This window comes from Erythrolamprus reginae, chromosome 10, assembly GCF_031021105.1.
Source record: "Erythrolamprus reginae isolate rEryReg1 chromosome 10, rEryReg1.hap1, whole genome shotgun sequence".
Classification (NCBI taxonomy): Eukaryota; Metazoa; Chordata; class Lepidosauria; order Squamata; family Dipsadidae; genus Erythrolamprus; species Erythrolamprus reginae.
The window spans coordinates 13,574,124-13,592,751 of record NC_091959.1 but is presented as its reverse complement, the minus strand read 5'-3'; the positions used below and the strand labels follow the sequence as shown (position 1 = coordinate 13,592,751).

General features: G+C 43.5%; 1 protein-coding gene across 1 annotated transcript in view; it reads right to left on the bottom strand.

The window, feature by feature from the left end:
- Positions 1-18,628, bottom strand: part of SLCO3A1 (solute carrier organic anion transporter family member 3A1) — a 143,739-nt gene that overhangs the window by 28,169 nt on the left and 96,942 nt on the right. The window contains exon 3 of the mRNA XM_070763511.1: positions 9,079-9,177. Coding sequence (XP_070619612.1) covers positions 9,079-9,177 — 99 coding nt within the window. The remainder of the gene's footprint in view (positions 1-9,078; positions 9,178-18,628) is intronic.

The following is an 18,628-nucleotide window of genomic DNA, read 5'->3' as shown; positions in this document are numbered from 1 at the left end:
TGTCGTTTGGCGGGACCCAGGGGAAGAGCCTTTTCTGTGGCGGCCCCGGCCCTCTGGAACCAAATCCCCCTGGAGATTAGAATTGCCCCCACCCTCCTCGCCTTTCGTAAGCTCCTTAAAACCCACCTCTGCCATCAGGCATGGGGAACTGAGATACTCTTTCGCCCTAGGCCTTTACAATTTATGCATGGTATGTACCACTGTAATTACTATTGGTATATGAGCAGCAATTTGCTGTTTTGGGTGATACCTATTTTGTTTTAAATGAATTCCAACATTCCCCAGAATGAGCCAAAATGTTAGTTTCTGATCTCTTTGTCAATAACTGATGGCGCTCTCTTGTAGCTGCAATCGAATTTTTTTTTAAAGTGTGATCTTTGTGGCTTCCCTACGTAAGTAGCCGGCTTTGCACAACATGCTAAATTCATGTTGTGTGGCCTAAGGTGACAAACCAGTTCACAACATGTTAAGGTAATGGTAGGTTTCTGCAGAAGCCAAATCCAAAAGCACTTACTTTATTTCTCCTAGCCCAGTGCTTTTTGCAAATCCGGCTCATACTCTTATTGGCATTATAATACCAAAGATTTATTATTTATTACTTTTCAAATAGCAGCAGCAGAATAAAAAATAAAAGGAACAACACAAAGAAACATATAGTATTATGTCTGCGAAGCCAAAAAACAAAACAGTGCCTAAAATTAAATGAAACTGAAAATAAAAATAAAAATAAAAGGTTATGTAGAGCATATCTCTGATTGCTAAATATAACTTTACAATGGGCTTGTTCATATGTCCATCTTCTCTCTCTCCCGCCCTCTCCCTCTCTCCATATCCCTCCCTCTATATCCCTCTCTCCCTCCCTCCCGTTTCTCTCTCTCTCTGTCTCTCACTTTCCCTCCCCCCCCCTTCTTTCTATGTGATCAGGCATGGGCAGCTTAATATGTTAGGTTTCCTATATGTAGTATCCGAAGTATGACTACCAAATTCCAACAGAATGAAAACGGTCTTATATTGCCTCCTAGTGGCCACGTGGAGAAAATATTGCAAAATTATTTTACAGACCATTAAAAAAAACCCAAATCTACATTGGATGCAGGCCTTAGCACTTTTGATATGAAGCCTGAACAAACAGCTACACCTCTTGGGTCTGAAGGGGAAATATACCATCTACAGCAACTACACCCACATTCTTTTCATTTTTTTAAAGCGTGTGTTGTTGTTGTTATTTTATTCAGAAAAAAACAATAATACACAGCAAATGAGATTGATATGCTGGATTTTATACCACAGTATCACAAGTCGAACACTTCCCAAGCATCTAGACCTCTGTGATGTATGCCACCCCAAGTCTTCGGAGAGGGGCGGCATATAAATCTAATAAATTATTATTATTATTATTATTATTATTATTATTATTATTATTATTATTATCATATGATGCGCGCAGATCCAAGTATACAGTGGTCTTTGGCAACTGACAGATTGTCAGTTGTCAATGTTTATTTGTCAATGTTTATTGTTTTCAAATACTGGCTGAGGACATTTGGCACAGCACCAATGTGCCGATTACCAGTGGGACCACCTGTACTGGTTTATGCCAGAGTCGTTATAGTTTGATTTTAAGATCGTGATATCGGCTAAGTTTTTCTTGTTGTTTTTCATCAATTTGACTGTCACCTGGTATGGCGACATCATCGATCCACACTTTTTTCTTTTCCACAATTGTGAGGTCTGGTGTATTGTGTTTTAAAACCTTGTCAGTTTGAATTCGAAAGTCCCAAAATATTTTGGCATGTTTGTTTTCAACTACTTTCTCAGGTTTATGATCCCACCAGTTCTTTACCACTGGTAGGTGAAGATTGTGGCACAAGTTCCAATGAAGCATCTGTGTCACGTAGTTGTGCCTCTGTTTGTATATTATTATTATTATTATTATTATTATTATTATTATTATTATTATTATTATTATTATTATTACTATTACTATTATTGGTCCTGTGAAATTGCATTTAAAAATGGTACCTGGGAAATGTAGCCTGCCTATCAACTGGCGTGCTCTGGATAAAACCCAGCCTAATCAATTTCAGCATTTATTAATTGGATGTGGTTATGTGGTCTGTTGCTTACTCCAGCCAGAAATATTGATCTCCTTGCTTGCTGCAGGGCAAAGAAACTGGGCATCCTGACAAGCACCATTGAAAAGGAAGACTCCTTTTCAAAATCGTCATTAGAAACTTAGAAACATAGAAGATTGACGGCAGAAAAAGACCTCATGCTCCATCTAGTCTACCCTTATACTATTCCCTGTATTTTATCTTAGGATGGATATATGTTTAACCAGTAATGAGCAGCCATGTGGCTTATTTTGTGGGTGTGGCTTAATGGTCATGTGACTGGGTAGGAGTGGCTTGCCAGCCATGTGATCAGGTGAGAGTGGCTTGAACGATATTTCATCGTTCAAGTGAACTGTTAAATCCTCGACTTACAACCTCACCAGTGTCGCTCGCTGGGATGACAATTTGCTTCATGTTTCCCGCACTCTCCTTCCTGGGTTGCCCCCCGCCTCAGCCTGGATAGGTAGACGAAAGGGGGCTGCCAGAAGCCTAAATGCTGCCAGCGCCGCTTCCACCCACATCTTCTGCTTGCATCTCAGGTGGGAGGTGGCCGCGTGAGGCTGGAGGGGAGCCGGGCAGGAGAGAGGGAAGCTCGTCCGAGGCCAGGAAGGAGGAAAGAGGAAAAAAGCAAGGAGCGCAGATGAAGTAGCAGCAGCAGGGGGAAAAAGGGGAGCTGAGCCGAGCAAAGTCATCCAGGAAGTGACAGCCACCAATCAGCTGGAGCTGAGCATGCATCTTCATTTCCGCCGGTGGAACAGCATTCCACCCTGTCCTGCCTGCTGCCCACCCCTGAGTTTATCCCAGGCATGTTTAAACTCAGTTACTGTGGATTTTTCATTATGGATGTCAAATATTTTCACCCTGGACCCTCCCTGATAAGAATGCATTTGGAGGACAAGACCCTGATGCTTTTGATGGGCAAGTCAAAAACTAACATCTGCCTCGTGTGCCACTTTCACTGCTGAGAATTTCAGCTTCTTTTTCAACTAGGATAAGAAAGCACCAATTTTTCTAGATTGCTTGTAAGCAATTACAGTAAATAACGCCCCACCGGCTCACGCCACTGTACAGCCAGTGTATGGCCAGAAAGCTTTTCTGACTGCAAAATTTCCTGGAATAACTATGCAACTCTGAAAGGCATCTCTCGGTGTACGTGGCGATGGCGCCCCGAGTGAGTCATGGCCTTCGGGAGCAGTGCTGTGCCATCGGCACGAGGCATCGCCACCCTGAAAGCTGCCTGTGGTGCAGGAGAGCACCGAGCAGGCCACGTGGCTGGAGCTTGGACCCACCACTGTTGCTGATGGACCCGGCTGCCACTCTAGGTGTTGCGGTGAGATTCATCTGCCCATACCGCCTGCCATCTTCTCGCCGTGGTCCTGCAGACAAGTGGCGGATGCCCCAAAAGGTAAGGGCCGGGCCAGGTGGGCTGCGAACAGTAGAGCTGCTGCAAATTTCAACAATCGAGTTATCGAAGCGTGGAACTCATTACCAGACTCAATTGTGTCAACCCCTAACCCCCAACATTTCTCCCTTAGACTCTCCACGATTGACCTCTCCAGGTTCCTAAGAGGTCAGTAAGGGGCGTACATAAGTGCACCAGTGTGCCTTCCGTCCCCTGTCCAATTGTCTTTCCTTTCTCTCACTTATCATATATATTTTCTTTCTTTCATATATCCTCTCCTCTAAGTTCACTTTACCCTTATATATATTACTACATGTCTATTTTTCTTCCTATGTATTTGTGTATTGGAGAAATGAATAAAATAAATAAATAAAATAAAGTGGCAGGGCGGGCAGACGGGCCGGGGCAGAACAGGGGCGGGTGAATGATGGGGGTGGCGGCAGTCACTTAGCTTATCTTCACCAATTTTCGGCCTTTTTTAACATTTAAATATGTGAAAGGGTTAAATAAGGTTCAGGAGAGAAGTGTTTTTAATAGGAAAGTGAACCCAAGAACAAGGGGGCAAAATCTGAGGTTAGTTGGGGGAAAGATCAGAAGCCACGTGAGAAAATATTATTTGACTGAAAGAGGAGTAGATGCTTGGCACAAACTTCCAGCAGACGTGGTTGGTAAGTCCACAGTCACTGAATTTAAGCATGCCTGGAATAAACATATATCCATTGTAAGATAAAATACAGGAAATAGTATAAGGGCAGACTAGATGGACCATGAGGTCTTTTTCTGCCACCAATCTTCTATGTTTCTATTTACACAACTATTCCATTTGCACAACAGCAGGTGGAATTGACTGTCAATCAGTGTTGCTTCTTAAGTGGACCGTTTGATTTCACAGAAGTTTGATTTACTTGAAATTATATTCTGTTTTTTAAGTGTTCCCTTTATTTTTTGTGAGCAGTGTGGCTCCTTTCTGAAACACATGTACAAAAAGCAACAGAAGCCTGGAGGGCAAGTGAGCAAAATACAGGAAATAGTATAAGGGCAGACTAGATGGAGCATGAGGTCTTTTTCTGCCGTCAGACTTCTATGTTTCTATGTTTTTGCTTCAGTGCATGCGCAAAAGCAAAAAAATTCCCCAAAATCAATTGTGTGCATGAGCATCCTTTCACTTCTGCACATGTGTAGGAAGCCAAATCATGCACCAGGAATAAGTGTGCGCATCGCTGGGCGATGATGGCCCATCACTGGTTCTAACTCTCAGGAAATTTCTCCTGAATTCTAAGTTGCTTCTCTCCTTGTTTAGTTTCCACCCATTGCTTCTTGTTCTACCCTCAGGTGCTTTGAAGAATAGGTTGACTCCTTCTTCTTTTGTGGCAACCCCTCAGTTATTGGAAGACTGCTATCATGTCTCCCCTGGCCCTTCTTTTCCTTAAACTAGATCTCTGAATTCCTGCAACCGTTCTTTGTATCATCTAAATAATAATAATAATAATAATAATAATAATAATAATAATAATAATAATAATAATAATTTATTGGATTTGTATGCTGCCCTTCTCCGTAGACTCGGGGCAACTAACAACAATGATAAAAACAGCATGTGACAATCCAATAATAAAACAACTAAAAACCCTTATTATAAAACCAAACATACACACAAACATACCATGCATAACTTGTAATGGCCTAGGGGAAAGGAATATTTCAACTCCCCCATGCCTGGCGGTATAAATGAGTCTTGAGTAGTTTACGAAAGACAGGGAGGGTGGGGGGAATTCTAATCTCCGGGGGGAGTTGGTTCCAGAGGGCCGGGGCCGCCACAGAGAAGGTTCTTCCCCTGGGCCCTGCCAAACGACATTGTTTAGTCGACAGGACCCAGAGAAGGCCAACTCTGTGGGACCTTATCGGTCGCTGGGTTTCGTGCAGTAGCAGGCGGTTCCGGAGGTAGTCTGGTCCAAAGCCATTTAGGGCTTTAAAGGTCATGAGTTTGTCCCTTGGGAATATGACACGTTAGAACAATGTTTCACAACTGCAACAACTTCAAGATGTGTGAACTTCAACTCCCAGAATTCCCTTGCCAGCATTAGAGGACTTCAACTCCCAGAATACTCTGTCTTTTAACTACCGTAATCTGCATTTTGTTTCTCGGTAGTCTTTGATGGGCCCTGGATTTTAGGAATCCCAGATTGCAAAAGCACTCCTGGGGGTTGAAGTTACACAAAGATGATAGGTCTCTTTGGAAACTTCAAGGTGGATGCTGGGAATCCTAATGACTGGGAAAAGATGACTTTAATGCTTGCTCGGTGGGGTCAAAAGAATCCCGCAGTGATCCATCATAAGAGATCTGCTTGTCTAACCTGGCAAACAATTTGTGGCTGCATCACTGGTCCCTGAATGGGAAGCAAAGCAGTTTATTTTTGTTGGAGAAGTGGCATTTAAAAGCAGCTGAGAAAAGCTGGAGCCAAAGTTGAACAATATAAGATGATCAAAATGCGGCAAAGTTTTACGCAGTAAAAAGATGAAGGTTAGAAGTTCAGTGTGCTTTCATAAGCACATTTCCATTGGGCCAAAATAACCCACTGAAGAGACTCGATTCCAGTCGGGAAGGAATTGAAATTACTGAAACTGCCCTCATCCTTCATTAATTTTATTTATTTATTTATTTTATTTGTCAAACAAGTATAGTATTATAGGACATATTAACATAACATAACATAAGTAGAACGTAGTAATAGAAAGGAAAATAAGACAGTAGGACGGGGACATTAGGCACAAAAGTGCACTTATGCATGCCCCTTACAGACCTCTTAGAAAAAGGGAGAGGTCAATTGTAGATAATGTAAGGTTGAAGGTTTTGGGATTGGGGGAAACAACAACAGAGTCAGGTAATGAGTTCCAGGCGGTGACCACTCTATTGCTGAAATCATATTTTCTGTAGTCAAGTTTGGAGCGATTTACATTCAGTTTGTATCTATTACGTGCTCTTGTGTTGTTGTTGTTAAAGGTGAAGTAGTCACTGACAGGGAGTAAATTATGATGTATGATTTTATGAACAACAGTTAAATCAGTTCGGAGACGACGTAGTTGTAAATTTTCTAGATTTAGTATTTGAAGTCTGGAGGAGTAGGGTAATTTGTTACGTGAAGGACTCTTCCTGTGAAGTATTTCTGGACTCCTTCGATTGTATTAATATCTGATATGCAGTGTGGATTCCACACAGGTGAACTATATTCTAGAATAGGTCTGATGAATGTTTTGTATGCTCTGGTTAGTAAATCAGTGTTTCTAGAGAAGAAGCTATGTAAGATTAGGTTTACAATTCTTAATGCTTTTTTGGCAATGCTGTTACAGTGGGCTGTAGCACCTAGGTCATTGGAAATGAATACTCCAAGGTCTTTGACTGAGTGAGGGTCCTCTGTGAGTTCAGTTTTACCAAGTATGTATTAAGTATTTGGATTACAGTGATCCCCCGATCATTGCGAGGGTTCTGTTCCAGGACCCCTCGCAATGACCGGTTTTTCGTGAAGTAGCGCTGCGGAAGTAAAAACACCATCTGCGCATGCGCAGATGGTGTTTTTACTTCCGCAGCAGCGAGGAGCCGAAGATTGGGGTTTCCCCACCGCCCACGCAAACTCCTCGCTGCCGCTCGGCCGCCCTTCGCCCGCCCACGCCGTTCGCTCGCGCGGCTTCCCAGCTGAGTCCTGAAGCCAATTCGCTTCAGGACTCAGCTGGGAAGCGGCGAGAATGAACGGCGTGGGCGGGCAAAGGGCGGGGCGCGCGGGCAGGCAGGCGGCGGACAAGCCGTTCGCTCGCGCACGCCGCTTCCCAGCTGAGTCCTGAAGCCAATTCGCTTCAGGACTCAGCTGGGAAGCGGCGAGAATGAACGGCGTGGGCGGGCGAAGGGCGGGCGGGCGGCAGTGAGGAGTTTGCGTGGGCGGTGGGGAAACTCCTCGCTGATGCCCGCCGCTCGCCCTCCCGCCAGCAAGAGGGGGAAGACCTAGGGAAGCCGCCCAGCAGCTGATCTGCCCGGCGCCATCTACGCATGCGTGCCCATAGAAAAAAGGGCGCGCATGCACAGATGGTGTTTTTACTTCCGGGTTGCAAAATCGCCATATAGCCGTTTCGCAATGATCGGGATTGCAATACCCGGGGGGATCACTGTATTTTTATCAATGTGTAGGACGGAACATTTGTTGGTAGAGATTTGAAGTTGCCAGTTGTTAGACCATTCAGCTACATGGTCAAGGTCTTTTGGAAGGGTAGAAGTATTGTCAGTGGTATTAAATGTCCTATCTTGTTCCACTAATATAAACTTTGCTATAAGAGATGAAAAGCCAATGCAATCAGTGATGGGCTCCTACAGGTACAGTCAGGTATGCAGAACGGGTAGAAATTTTTTGAATTTTTTTCTTTTTCCCCCTTCTGGGCTCTGGGTATGTTTTTCCTATCGCAGTAAATGAGGTTGAATGTGTATAATTTTAGAAGAGCTGTGTGTGTGTGTACATACACATACGGTTTATATAGTAGATAATGTATATTTTTGTGTGCCTGTGTATGATATGAATGTACAAATGTGGCCTATATACATAGAATTAAAGAGTATATTTTGGATATTCAGTCATAGTAAGGGAAATGGTCTCTCTTTGAGTCAAGGAGAGGCCAGGCACCCTAACCCAAGCCCTTGACGTGAGTGACATCAAGTTGGCCACCTTTAAGCCAGTCACATGACCTTTGAGCCACCCCGGTCACATGATCATCAAGCCACTCCCACCTGGTCACATGGCCAGCAAGCCACACCCACAGTGGTAGTAAAAAATTTTGCAGCCCTTCACTGAATATAATCCTAATATACATTAACAGAGGGATACAATTAAGATCCATATAACAAGGGCAGCTAGATTAATATATGCTCAGTACTGGAAAAATGAAAGGGTTCCTCAGGAGGAAGAGATTATAGAAAAAATTACAATCCGTGCTGAGATGGATAAATTAATGCTGGAAATCCAAAATAAAGAAGAATCTGATTTTTACAAATGCAGGGATATGTTCTACCGTTGGTTAGAAAAAGGATAAAGTAATTAATGTACAGTTGATTAATATTTCATTTTTAATAAAGTTACTGCCTGGTAATAGAATATATTGTAAAAAATAGAGATATAAGATTATCTATATGATTTAGGATCTTTATTTTCTTCAAAACTGGTGTATATGACTATGAACTGGAGCTGCAATAGAATAATAATAATAATTAATTAATAATAATTTATTAGATTTGTATGCCGCCCCTCTCCGAAGAATGTTAATATAGTTAGAACTGTTATTAGGATTTGCTACACTTTTGTCCAATTTTCTTTTTAAATGTCTTTGTGTGGTTTTGTGTATTAAAATCTCAAATAAAATCTCAAGCAAGCTGGACAGCAGGCATAATCACATCTGACTTCAACCCACATCTTTCAAAACACAAAGATTTTCTTCTTTCTTTCTCTTCTGATGCTTCATGGCCGGTTGTTAAAATAATTTTCTTACTCTCTGTGCAAACCTCGGGGTGTGGGGAAAGTTACCTACTTGTGTCAATGAAGACAGCATCCACATAGATTTTGGTACAGAAAGATCCCAGGATAAATCCACAGGCCGGTCCAAACACCAGCATTGTAAACAGGATCCCTGCAAAGAAAGAGAGAAGAACACAGTGAAGATTACGGTAAGAAGAGGGACCGAGCCATGGCAGGAAACATTATTCTGGAGAGTGTGGAACTCCCAAAATGTCATCTGGCGGGGCCTTCTCTCTGGTGGCCCCAGCTCTCTGGAATGAACTCCTTCCGGAGATACATACTGCTCCCTCCCTCCTGGTCTTTTGTAAATAATAATTAAATAATATTCATTCATTCATTCATTCATTCATTCATTCATTCATTCATTCAATCATTCATTCATTCATTCATTCATTCATTCATTCAATTTTTATGCCTCCCTTCTCCTTAGACTCAGGGCGGCTTACAACATGTTAGTAATAGCACTTTTTAAACAAAGCTAGGCTATTGCCCCCACAATCCGGGTCCTCATTTTACCCACCTTGGAAGGATGGGAGGCTGAGTCAACCTTGAGCCGGTGATGAGATTTGAACCGCTGACCTTCAGATCTACAAGTCAGCTTCAGTGGCCTGCAGTACAGCACTCTACAGCTCATCATCATCATCATCATAATAATAATAATAATAATAATAATAATAATAATTTATTAGACTTGTATGCCGCCCCTCTCCGAAGACTCGGAGTGGCTCTGAAGACCGACCTCTGACGGCAGGATGGGGGCTGTGAGCGAGGAGATTGTCTCCGGACGATATTATAAATGATTGACTTGGATGAATGTGGAAGACTTTATATGGGTTTTTTAGAATCTTCGCTAACTTTGTATATTTCTTTTTTAAAAAATAATTAGACTTTTTCACATATATTGTCTACATTTACAATGTTGTATTCTGCCCTGAGTAGCTTTGAGAAGGGCAGCATAGAAGTCTAATTAATAATAATAATAATAATAATACATAAATAAAAAAAATTATTATTATTATTATTATTATTATTATTATTATTATTATTATTAATTAGATTTGTATGCCGCATTCTAGACATTCTCCAGAGTCCATCTGGAGTTGGGTGGCTTATAAATCCAATAAAATAATAAATAAATAAATACAATTTATTATTATTATTATTATTATTATTAATTATTATTATTATTATTAATTAGATTTGTATGCCGCATTCTGGACATTCTCCAGAGTCCGTCTGGAGTTGGATGGCTTATAAATCCAATAAAATAATAAATAAATAAATAAATTCTCAATCATCCAGGCAGAGGCGGGTTTCACCCGATTCGGATGGTTCGCCCGAACTGGTAGCAAACCCGCTGGTGACATCACAATGATGTCACCGGAACCAGTTCTATCTATCTATCTATCTATCTATCTATCTATCTATCTATCTATCTATCTATCTATCTATCTATCTATCTATCTATCTATCTATCTATCTATCTATCTACCCTGTTTCCCCGATAGTAAGACACCCCCGATTGTAAGACGTATCGGGGGTTTCAGGGGTTTCGGCTAATATAAGCCGTACCCCGAAAGTAAGACATATGTCTTACTTTCGGGGAAACACGGGGGTATTGCCGCCTCCCTCTCATCTAGCTGCGCGCCGCCTCCTGCCCACGTCCGCACCGTCCCCCTCTCCATACGTCGCCGCGTCTGCCACCTCCCTCTGATCTTAATGAGCGCCGCCTCCTGCCCACTTCCACGCCGCCCCCCCTCCATATGTCACCACGTCTGCCGCCTCCGTCTGATCCAAATGAGCACCGCCTCCTGCCCACGCCTGCGCCGTCCCACTCTCCATACGTCGCCGCATCTGCCACCTCCCTCTGATCTTAATGAGCGCCGCCTCCTGCCCACTTCCGCGCCGCCCCCCCTCCATACGTCACCACGTCTAAATGTTAATTTTATGGTTAAAACAAAAAATTCGACAATTTTTTTCCAATATAAGACATACCCCGAAAGTAAGACATAGTGGGGCTTTTGGGGATAAAAAGAAAGTAAGACACTGTCTTACTTTCGGGGAAACACGGTATCTATCTATCTATCTATCTGTTTATTGGATTTGTATGCCGCCCCTCTCTGGAGACTCGGGGCGGCTAACAGCAACAATAAAGCAGTGTACAATAGTAGTCTGATGTTAGAAATAATTAAAAGCCCATTAATATAAAAAAAACCAAACATACATACATACATATCATACATAGAATTGTAAAGGCCTAGGGGGAAGAGGGTCTCAATTCCCCCATGCCTGATGGCAGAGGTCTGTTTTAAGCAGATTACGAAAGGCAAGGAGGGTGGGGGCAATTCTAATCTTTGGGGGGAGTTGGTTCCAGAGGGCCGGGGCCGCCACAGAGAAGGCTCTTCCCCTGGGTCCCGCCAAGCAACATTCTTTAGTTGACGGGACCCGGAGAAGGCCAACTCTGTGGGACCTAACTGGTCGCTGGGATTCATGCAGCAGAAGGCGGTCCCTGAGATAATCTGGTCCGGTGCCATGAAGGGCTTTATAGGTCATAACCAACACTTTGAATTGTGATCGGAAACTGATTGGCAACCAATGCAGACTGCGGAGTGTTGGTGTAACATGGGCATATTTGGAAAAGCCCATGATTTCTCTTGCAGCTGCATTCTGCACAATCTGAAGTTTCTGTTGGTGATGATCTGTGGATGCCATCTCTTTTTTTAAAAAAAAATTCAGATTTTTTTGGGGAGTGTAGAAGAAACACCATTCTTTCTTGTGGGTAAGTTTCATTGTGTTCAATAAATAATTGTTGAAGGGGAAAAAAATGTGGTGCATTACTTTCTGGGCGACTCTCCTAGCTCCCCAGCCCAATTGCAACCATGTTGTTAATTCTTAATGTGACGGAAAAGAGAACACTCTTAAATACACAGAGCACGATCATATCGAGACATGTTCGCTAAATTCAAATTACTGTGAAATTAAATCAAATTTAGTTTGGATCCGCCCACCCTCCTCTCGTTTCTTTCTTCTGGCCTCATCAATATTAATTGTCAGCGGCTCCCAGCAGATTAGTCAAAATCCTAATTAGAAAGTAGCCAGACAAATTATGCCAAGCAACCCAGCCCCTGCAATGCCTCTTGCTTGGCAGATGACGGATGTGTTTCTTAGATCAGTGTTTTTCAACCAGTGTGCCGTGGCATACTAGTGTGCCGCGAGACATGGTCAGGTGTGCCGCGAAGCTCAGAGAGAAAGAAAGCAAGAGAGAGAGAAAGCAAGAGAGAAAGAAAGCAAGAGAGAGAGAAAGCAAGAGAGAAAGAAAGCAAGAGAGAGAGAAAGCAAGAGAGAGAAAAAGAAAGAGAGAGAGAAAGAAAGCGAGAAAGAAAAAAAGAGAGAAAGAAAGCGAGAGAGAGAGAAAGAAAGCAAAAGAGAGAAAGAGAGAGAGAGAGAACAAGAGAAAGAGAAAGAAAGCAAGAGAGAAAGAAAGCAAGATAAAGAGAGAAAGAAAGCAAAAGAGAGCAAGAGAGAGAGAGCAAGAGAGAGAAAGAAAGCAAGAGAGAGAGAAAGCAAGAGAGAGAGAAAGCAAGAGAGAAAGAAAGAAAGAGAGAAAGAAAGCGAGAGAGAGAGAAAGAAAGCAAAAGAGAGAAAGAGAGAGAGAGAGAACAAGAGAGAGAGAAAGAAAGCAAGAGAGAAAGAAAGCAAGATAGAGAGAGAAAGAAAGCAAAAGAGAGCAAGAGAGAGAGAGCAAGAGAGAGAAAGAAAGCAAGAGAGAGGGGGAGGGAGGGAAGGAGGGAGAGAGAGATAAAGACATAGAGGGAGGGAGGGAGGGAGAGAGAGCAAAAAAGAGAGGAAGGAAGGAAGAGAAAGAAAGAGGGATGGAGAGAGAAAGAAAGAGGAAGGAAGGGAGAGAAAGAGGGAGGGAGAAAGAAATAGAGTGAAGGGGAGGAAGAGAGAGAGAGAGAGAATGTTTTTGTCCAACCTTTTTTTAGCCGTCCCCCCCCCCCCCGCTCAATGTGCCCCAGGGTTTCGTAAATGTAAAAAATGTGCCGCGGCTCAAAAAAGGTTGAAAATCAATGCCTTAGATGACAAGACCTGCTCATTCTTTTCAGGGGTAGGAATGTAGACCCTCCACGTTCAGCAGCAGTTTACCAGCAAGTTCAAGGCCATCATTCATTATTATTATTATTATTATTATTATTATTATTATTATTATTATTATTATTAAGTCAGTACAGCACAGCAAACGAGATCACTATGCTGGATTTCGTATTTCATCACCAGTCGGGCGCTTCCCAAGCACCTAGGACTGCGTGATGTAGCGGCGAATTATGTTTGCCGATCCCAGTAAAGCGGCCTTTTGCAATTGACAGATGGAGATTTTGTCAATTCCAATGGTTTTCAAATGTCCGCTGAGATCCTTTGGCACTGCGCCCAGCGTGACAAGGACCACTGGGACCACTTTCACTGGCTTATGCCAGAGTGGCTGCAGCTCAATTTTTAGATCTTCGTATTTCACTAATTTCTCTAGCTGCTTTTCCTCAATTCTGCTGTCTCCTGGGATTGCATGCGCAAAAGCAAAAAAACCCCAACCAAAATCAATTGTGTGCATGAGCATCCTCACGTGAGATTTCACTTCTGCACATGTGTAGGAAGCCAAATCATGCACCAGGAATAAGTGTGCGCATCGCTGGGCGATGATGGCCCATCACTGGTTCTAACTCTCAGGAAATTTCTCCTGAATTCTAAGTTGCTTCTCTCCTTGTTTAGTTTCCACCCATTGCTTCTTGTTCTACCCTCAGGTGCTTTGGAGAATAGGTTGACTCCTTCTTCTTTGTGGCAACCCCTGAGATATTGGAAGGCTGCTATCACCTCTTCCCTGGTCCTTCTTTTCATTAAACTAGCCATGCCCAGTTTCTGCAACCGTTCTTCCTATGTTTTAGCCTCCAGTCCCCTAATCATCTTTGTCGCTCTTCTCTGCACTTTTTCTAGAGTTTCCACATCCTTTTTGCATGTAATTAGTTGGATATTCCTATGAAGGACATTTCGAAGCCTTTCCCCACCTATCTAAGCTCCTACCACTAGAGGGTGCCAAAGCAAAAGAAGAGAGAGAAAGAAAAAGAGAAAAATTAGGAAAAAAAGAGGAACATGAGTGGGAACTATAATTCAAAGTACAGTGATACCTCATCTTACAAACTTAATTGGTTCCGGGACGAGGTTCTTAAGGTGAAAAGTTTGTAAGACGAAACAATGTTTCCCATAGGAATCAATGGAAAAGCGATTAATGCGTGCAAGCCCAAAATTCACCCCTTTTGCCAGCTGAAGCGCCCGTTTTTGCACTGCTGGGATTCCCCTGAGGTTCCCCTCCTTGGGAAACCCCACCTCCTGACTTCTGTGTTTTTGCGATGCTGCAGGGGAATCCCAGCAGGGGAATCCTAGCAGCACAAAAACGGGTGCTTTGCTGGCTACGGAGGTCCGGAGGTGGAGTTTCCCAGCGAGGGGAGCCTCAGTGAAATCGCAGCATCACAAAAACACTGAAGTCCTTGAAACCCCACCTCTGAACCTCTGTGTTTTTGTGATGCTGCGATTTCACTGAGGCTCCCCTCGCTGGGAAACCCCACCTCCGGACTTCCATAGCCAGCAAAGCACCCGTTTTTGCACTGCTGGGATTCCCCTGCAGCATCACAAAAACACAGAAGTGCGGAGGTGGGGTTTCCCATGGAGGGGAGCCTCAGGGGCATCCCAGCAGTGCAAAAACGGGTGCTTCGCTGGCAACGGAAGTCCAGAGGTGGGGCACCCCAGCAGCGGCGGTGGGTTTGTAATGTGAAAACAGTTTGTAAGAAGAGGCAAAAAAATCTTAAACCCCGGGTTTGTATCTCGAAAAGTTTGTATGACGAGGTGTTTGTAAGACGAGGTATCACTGTATACTTTTCCAGGCTCAATCCCTTTGCAATTCCATATAAAGTAGAAAAACACCAGCCTGAAAGGGGGGGCGGCACTAGGGGTTGGATTTGAGAAGGCACCTTTTTAAAAAGACTGTGACAAATTACTGACTAATAAAGGAGAATATTTGAAGCTCAGGGTCGAAATGTACAGTCCTTGGTGCATCATTGTAAGCTTCATTGTTTTCTCGCTACCGTGTTTCCCCGAAAGTAAGACAGTGTCTTACTTTCTTTTTACCCCCAAAAGCCCCACTACGTCTTACTTTCGGGGTATGTCTTACATTGGAAAAAAATTGAAAGGGTCGCGTTCCCGAAGGCATCTCCCCAGAGTCCAGAAGGGCAGCCGCGGGACAGGAGCCTCGTGAGCCCTTTTCCAAGTTCAACCTCAGGGCTCCAAGCGGCGTGCACACGTGGAGCCACAGACGCGTGTCGGGGAAGCATGTGTCTGGAGGGGAGGAGCCGCTCTGCGCAGTTGGGCAGCCCCACCTGCCTGCCAGAAAGGAGGCGGGTGAAGGAGGGCGCAGCTCCGGCCGCTCGCCTCGGAGCTGGTCGGCCTCGCTGGCCGCTTGCAGCCGAGCCTCGGCAGGACTCGGTTACTGGGACGAGCGCCTTCGCTGCAAGCCGCCGCCCGCTCGGCTCGCTTCGGACCAGCGCCGTCCTTCGCTTTGCCAAGCCGGGGAAGAGGCGGTGGCGCCGCGGCGAGGCGAAGGCGAGGGGCGCGCGGGGAGCTTGGAAGCGACGTCATCGGGCTCCCCCCCGGAAATACCCCCATGTTTCCCCGAAAGTAAGACATATGTCTTACTTTCGGGGTACGGCTTATATTAGCCGACCCCCCTGAAACCCCAGATACGTCTTACAATCGGGGGTGTCTTACTATCGGGGAAACAGGGTAGCACTGATGATGATGATGATGATAATAATAATAATAATAATAATAATTTATCAGATTTGTATGCCGCCCCTCTCCGAAGACTCGGGGCGGCTCAGAACAATAGTGAACAATATATGACAAATCCAATAATTAACAACTCTGTCTAAAAACCCTTATCATTAAAAATAACCACACAACCCAATCATACCATACATAAACCTTATTAGCAAGGGGATACATCAGTTTCCCTTCTCTTTCAAAAGCAGTCATTACTTTTGAGACATGACCTCTTGGAAGGTTATAACCCATTTCCTTAAATTTCTGTAAAAAAAAAAAGGTAGCTTTAAAAAACACATCAAATAACAGAATTAAAAAACCCCATTAAAGTATGTAAAGTTTTGATTGATTTGAACATGTTCAAACATTATGAGGCCAAAAAGTCAAGTGTTTCCATTTTTTTGTCCACCCCCTGTATCTTAAGTGCACTCTGAAGATCAAGTTATTCTATTATCCCCAATAAGCCGGTGTGACAAGCATAAAAACAACCCACTTCCTAAACAAGAACTAATCAGAAAACAAGCCACCGACGCCTGCCCAGTGACTTTTCAAAATCCTGAAATAGCTTCTAACGTCCCTCTCCAGACAATGGGAACAGCTTTCTCTTTAAAAATCCAGTTAATCTGCATTTGTCCTACATTTTCAGGCTGCTGTAATAGATAATAAAAGGGTGTGTCACCCTGTGGAAAGATAGTTGGGATATAGAAAAATAGAAACATAGAAGTCTGACGGCAGAAAAAGACCTCCTGGTCCATCTAGTCCGCCCTTATATTATTTTCTGTATTTTATCTTAGGATGGATATATGTTTATCCCAGGCATGTTTAAATTCAGTTACTGTGGATTTATCTACCACGTCTGCTGGAAGTTTGTTCCAAGGATCTACTACTCTTTCAGTAAAATAATATTTTCTCATGTTGCTTTTGATCTTTCCCCCAACTAACTTCAGATTGTGTCCCCTTGTCCTTGTGTTCACTTTCCTATTAAAAACACTTCCCTCCTGAACCTTATTTAACCCTTTAACATATTTAAATGTTTCGATCATGTCCCCCGTTTTCCTTCTGTCCTCCAGACTATACAGATTGAGTTCATGAAGTCTTTCCTGATGCGTTTTATGCTTAAGACCTTCCACCATTCTTGTAGCCCGTTCAATTTTGTCAATATCTGTTTGTAGGTGAGGTCTCCAGAACTGAACACAGTATTCCAAATGTGGTCTCACCAGCATTCTATATAGCGGGATCATAATCTCCCTCTTCCTGCTTGTTATAACTCTAGCTATGCAGCCAAGCATCCTACTTGCTTTCCCTACCGCCTGACTGCACTGTTCACCCATTTTGAGACTGTCAGAAATCACTAGCCCTAAATCCTTTTCTTCTGAAGTATTTGCTAACACATATATATAATGAACTGTATATAATGGATATAATGAACTGGATATAATGAACTGTATTAGCCACAGAGATCAGTGGATTCAGAGGACACAACGATTGTGGCCTACAGGGGTTGGCTGCACGTAGAGAATAATTGGTCGTAAATGTTTCCGTATCATCATGAAATTAAAAAAAGAAAAAGATTTCTAGGCAGCTTGTTCTCCTCCATCTCCTAATAGAGCGGTCCTGAACCTTTCTAACGCAACGACCCCCTTGATACAGTTCTTCATGTGGTGGTGACCCCCAACCATAAGTCCAGCGCCAATTCTCCCAACAGAGCTTTAAGCTGATTGGCAGGAAGGTCAGAGGGACACCCCCACTGTAAACGCCTGATTGGTCAGATTGTAAAAATAGGTCCCAAGGTGCCAGAATAGAAGGTTTAGTTCCTAACACCAGGGGAAATTTGTCTTTTCCCATGGTCTTAGGCAGACCTGGCCAAAGTGCGGCGCAGCCAAGACCGAACGAAGCATAGAAACATAGAAACATAGAAGACTGACGGCAGAAAAAGACCTCATGGTCCATCTAGTCTGCCCTTATACTATTTCCTGTATTTTATCTTACAATGGATATATGTTTATCCCAGGCATGTTTAAATTCGGTTACTGTGGATTTACCAACTACGTCTGCTGGAAGTTTGTTCCAAGGATCTACTACTCTTTCAGTAAAATAATATTTTCTCATGTTGCCTTTGGTCTTTCCCCCAACTAACTTCAGATTGTGTCCCCTTGTTCTTGTGTTCACTTTCCTATTAAAAACACTTCCCTCCTGAACCTTATTTAACGCTTTGACATATTTAAATGTTTCGATCATGTCCCCCCTTTTCCTTCTGTCCTCCAGACTATACAGATTGAGTTCATGAAGTCTTTCCTGATACGTTTTATACTTAAGACCTTCCACCATTCTTGATTCTAAGCCTGTGATATTCTGGAAGGGTAGAGGGTAGCCACCTGATTGAGCAGGAGTTGAAGACCTGCTAGGTGGAGAGCTCTTGCCTCCCAATTAGGAGGTCTTGAGTTCGGCCCTAGGTAGAGGCAGATGTAGGGTCTGCTGCTTGGAGGGGGTTGGAATAGATGACCTGCAAGCTCCCTTTCCAACTGTGTCAATCTGTTATAATCTGAGTCCAATTGGGAGGCACACAGCATTTTCCTTTCTCTGGGCACTTGGACAGGGAATAAACCTCTGCCAGCGCCCAGAGAAAATAAATGCTCCCTTCGCTCTGGGCAGCCGAGGAGGCACCACAGTGAAGGAAAGGCGCCAGCTACAAAGCGAGC